Source organism: Myxocyprinus asiaticus, chromosome 19, assembly GCF_019703515.2.
Source record: "Myxocyprinus asiaticus isolate MX2 ecotype Aquarium Trade chromosome 19, UBuf_Myxa_2, whole genome shotgun sequence".
NCBI classification, from domain to species: domain Eukaryota; kingdom Metazoa; phylum Chordata; class Actinopteri; order Cypriniformes; family Catostomidae; genus Myxocyprinus; species Myxocyprinus asiaticus.
In genome coordinates, this window is record NC_059362.1 from 6,100,991 (window position 1) to 6,103,941 (window position 2,951).

Here is a 2,951-nt window from a genome sequence, read left to right on the forward strand (position 1 = left end):
TTTACTAGTGTTCTTAGACTTTTGAACCCCACTGTACATACAGTATTATTCTGCTTGTTGATAAAAGGGACAGTGAGGTTTAACAGTCCTTCCTGTGTGTGTGGGTGTATGTGTGCATGTTTTGTAATGGTCTTTGTAATGGCCTCATGTTAGAATGCTCAGAATGCTTTGTGTCCAGCTGCAGCTGGGTATGTGTTGTTTCAGAGGGGCGGGTCCACGGCTGCTCGTGGTCACCATCTATCCGTTACTAACACCTTTGTTCTGTCGGAGATTCCGGCCGTGACCCCACCATTATTCAATGCTTCTGACCATTTCCTGCCCATGTGCTCTTCAAGCCAAGTGCTAGGCTGCCATTACAGGACTGTTATCTGGATTTAACCCAAGACCACAGTCCTGTCTTAATGGCCAAGACCCAATAGGGCAAAATATATAGCATGTATTTGTAGAAGTATTTTCACCTTAAGTAAAAGTGTTTATTCAAAAACAAATTGATGTATTTTGAAATATCTTTATACATCCAACATATTGTAGCTTTTATTATTATTATTATTATTATTATTATTATTATTATTGCAAAATATTTGTTTTGACCTACTGTGCTTTTTAAATAAAAGAAAAGCTGGCCAAAAGGTATTTTCATCTTAAGTTAAATATATTTATTTTAAAAATGGTAAACATTCCGAGATAATATTTTCCATGCGCAAAATGCAGGTTACTGCACAATAGCTGTGCATGGCAGCGCTTTGATTAATTGAAAAGATTAATTATGAACTTCATGCTCATGAATATGCAATGACCTTGCTGTCCGTGACTGGCGGTAACGCCCAGTCTGCTCTAGATCCCTTTAAAGAGACAGGAAGTGCGAGTTCCAGCGTTATAGATTATAGCAGTTGTTCGGAGTAGTGGTGTTTACACGGATTTTTCGACGTTACAGTGTAAAGGTCTGTAAGGAAATCAACGCATGCTGTTACTATACTCACTTCTGTAAATCTAGCGTGTTATTTTTAAATGTTAGTATGAATGGTAAGGTTGGGAATGGAGCAGCGGGTGGCTTGCTGGCCTGTATTGAGGGTCTGCCTCCGCTTCCCAAGAGCCTGAGCGGACTGCTCAACTCCAGCGGCGGATCGTGGCGAGAGATGGAGAGGATGTATGTGAAGAAGACCATGATTCAGGACGACCTAAGCCGTGGAAGGAATAACACAGACAGTTTGCTGGCGAATAAACCAGCAAACCTGGATGCCGCCCTGGCTCTGCTCAGAAAAGAGATGGTACGGGTAAAGATTGTAAGCAACAGCTGTTCTCCTGGCTGCAGGCGTTCATTTAAATTGTCAGTGGCTTTGACTCCAAGCATATTAATCTGCCTACCTAGACAGCATGTTCAGGCATCATTGGCGGAAACAGAACGTTTGAACACACCAGTGATGCTCAAAAAAGTTGATTGATAACAAATGTTGTCTAGGTAGGTAGTCGGTTACAACTCAGTAGGTTTTGAGATGCAGCTAATATGAGATGGGGGTGGGGGGGTTAGTATGCAATCTGTTGTATTTGATCTGTCTCTAAACACTCATTACAGCTTAGACAAAGTGTTTGTTCATCAAATTGTGTACTGTTATCAAAATACTGTTTGTGCAGGTGGGTTTACGGCAGCAAGACATGTCCCTACTCTGTCAGCTCTGGTCCCTTCATGAGTCCATCCAGGAGTACAAGGGCAGCTGGCAGGATCTCTCTGCCGTGTCCAGTGCCGATGGACCGTATGGGATCGAGAACGGTTTTTTCGACGAAGATGAGGAATATTATACTGAATCCGGTATGACACCAGCCGAAACACCAGCTGGAAATGACACATCACCCAAAAATGGGACGTCCAAGGATAGTTGGATACATGACTCTTTCCATATCACAATTTAAAAGACAAACTTGGGGTGTTTTTTTTTTTTTGTTTTTTTTTCTTTAATGAAAACAAGCTGTGCCATAATTTCGTTTGCTGGCATTGTTTAGTTTTACAGCAGACTCTTGTATAAGAAAATATAAACAAGGATTATTATTTATTGTATAATACTACAATATAGTATTTAATCGACATTGGAATTTTTATAAAATCTCTTTTAAAAGTAGAGAAACATATCATTTTATAGTAATGTTTACAGTAATGCATGTTTAAACTTACGAGTTTAAAGAAATTGGTTTGACTTGATGCTTTACCCCATTGGATTTAGTATTATTTCTCACTGGGAGCTTGCTGAAAACAGGTATTTTTGAAAATATTAATTCTGAAAATGCTGGAACTGCTATTTACTTCACTGAAATGTAATCCAAGGCATAACCAGGTCCAGCAGAAAGAACTCATGACAGCATCACCCACCAAAAAAAAAGTTGCATCTCAAGTTTACTGTGGAGACTAACTCGTTATTGCGTTCTGTGAGCTTATACATGTCTGTATAAGTATATTGTCAATCAGCTGCATTGAACTCAATAACATTTCCACCTGATGTAAACCTATGGTAGATCATGTGTTGTAGATGTTTTATTTATTTACTTATAGTTGCTGCTCAAATTCTTCCATTGCCTCCCAAAACATTTCATGGGAGTGTCACTGTCTCTCCTTTTCAAATGTCAAGTGAATTGCATATACAGTATGGCCCCAAAAACAGGGCCACTATGTTTGATTACTCGTATCTTAAAAATGCACTAAGGCATTTGCAACATTTTTGGCATACTTTTACGATTTTTGTAAAAAAAAAACAAAATGGCATCACTTTGACATAATTGTGAGCAATTTTTGTTTGTTTGGTTTTTTTGGCTGAATGATTTACTTATTTTATTTGTAACAAGTTGTTGCTCACGATGACATCACAGTGATGTCATTTTGTTGTTTACAAAAAGATATAGAAGGATACCAAAAATTGTACAAACCTCTTTATGCATTTTTAACATATGAGCAATCAGACATA

At 38.5% G+C, this 2,951-nt stretch overlaps 1 protein-coding gene across 2 annotated transcripts; it reads left to right on the forward strand.

The window, feature by feature from the left end:
* Nucleotides 1-848: 848 nt before the first annotated feature.
* Nucleotides 849-2,378, forward strand: LOC127409927 (protein FAM89A-like). 2 transcript variants are annotated; one of them, XM_051644914.1, is made up of 2 exons: nt 849-1,283; nt 1,633-2,378. In XM_051644914.1, the coding sequence occupies exons 1-2, from the start codon at nt 1,017-1,019 to the stop codon at nt 1,906-1,908; spliced, it is 543 nt and encodes a 180-aa protein (XP_051500874.1). In that variant the 5' UTR covers nt 849-1,016; the 3' UTR covers nt 1,909-2,378. The 2 variants fall into 2 exon arrangements, with proteins under 2 accessions (XP_051500874.1, XP_051500876.1); XM_051644916.1 differs by having other exon boundaries at nt 849-1,268.
* The last annotated feature ends 573 nt before the right edge of the window (nt 2,379-2,951 follow it).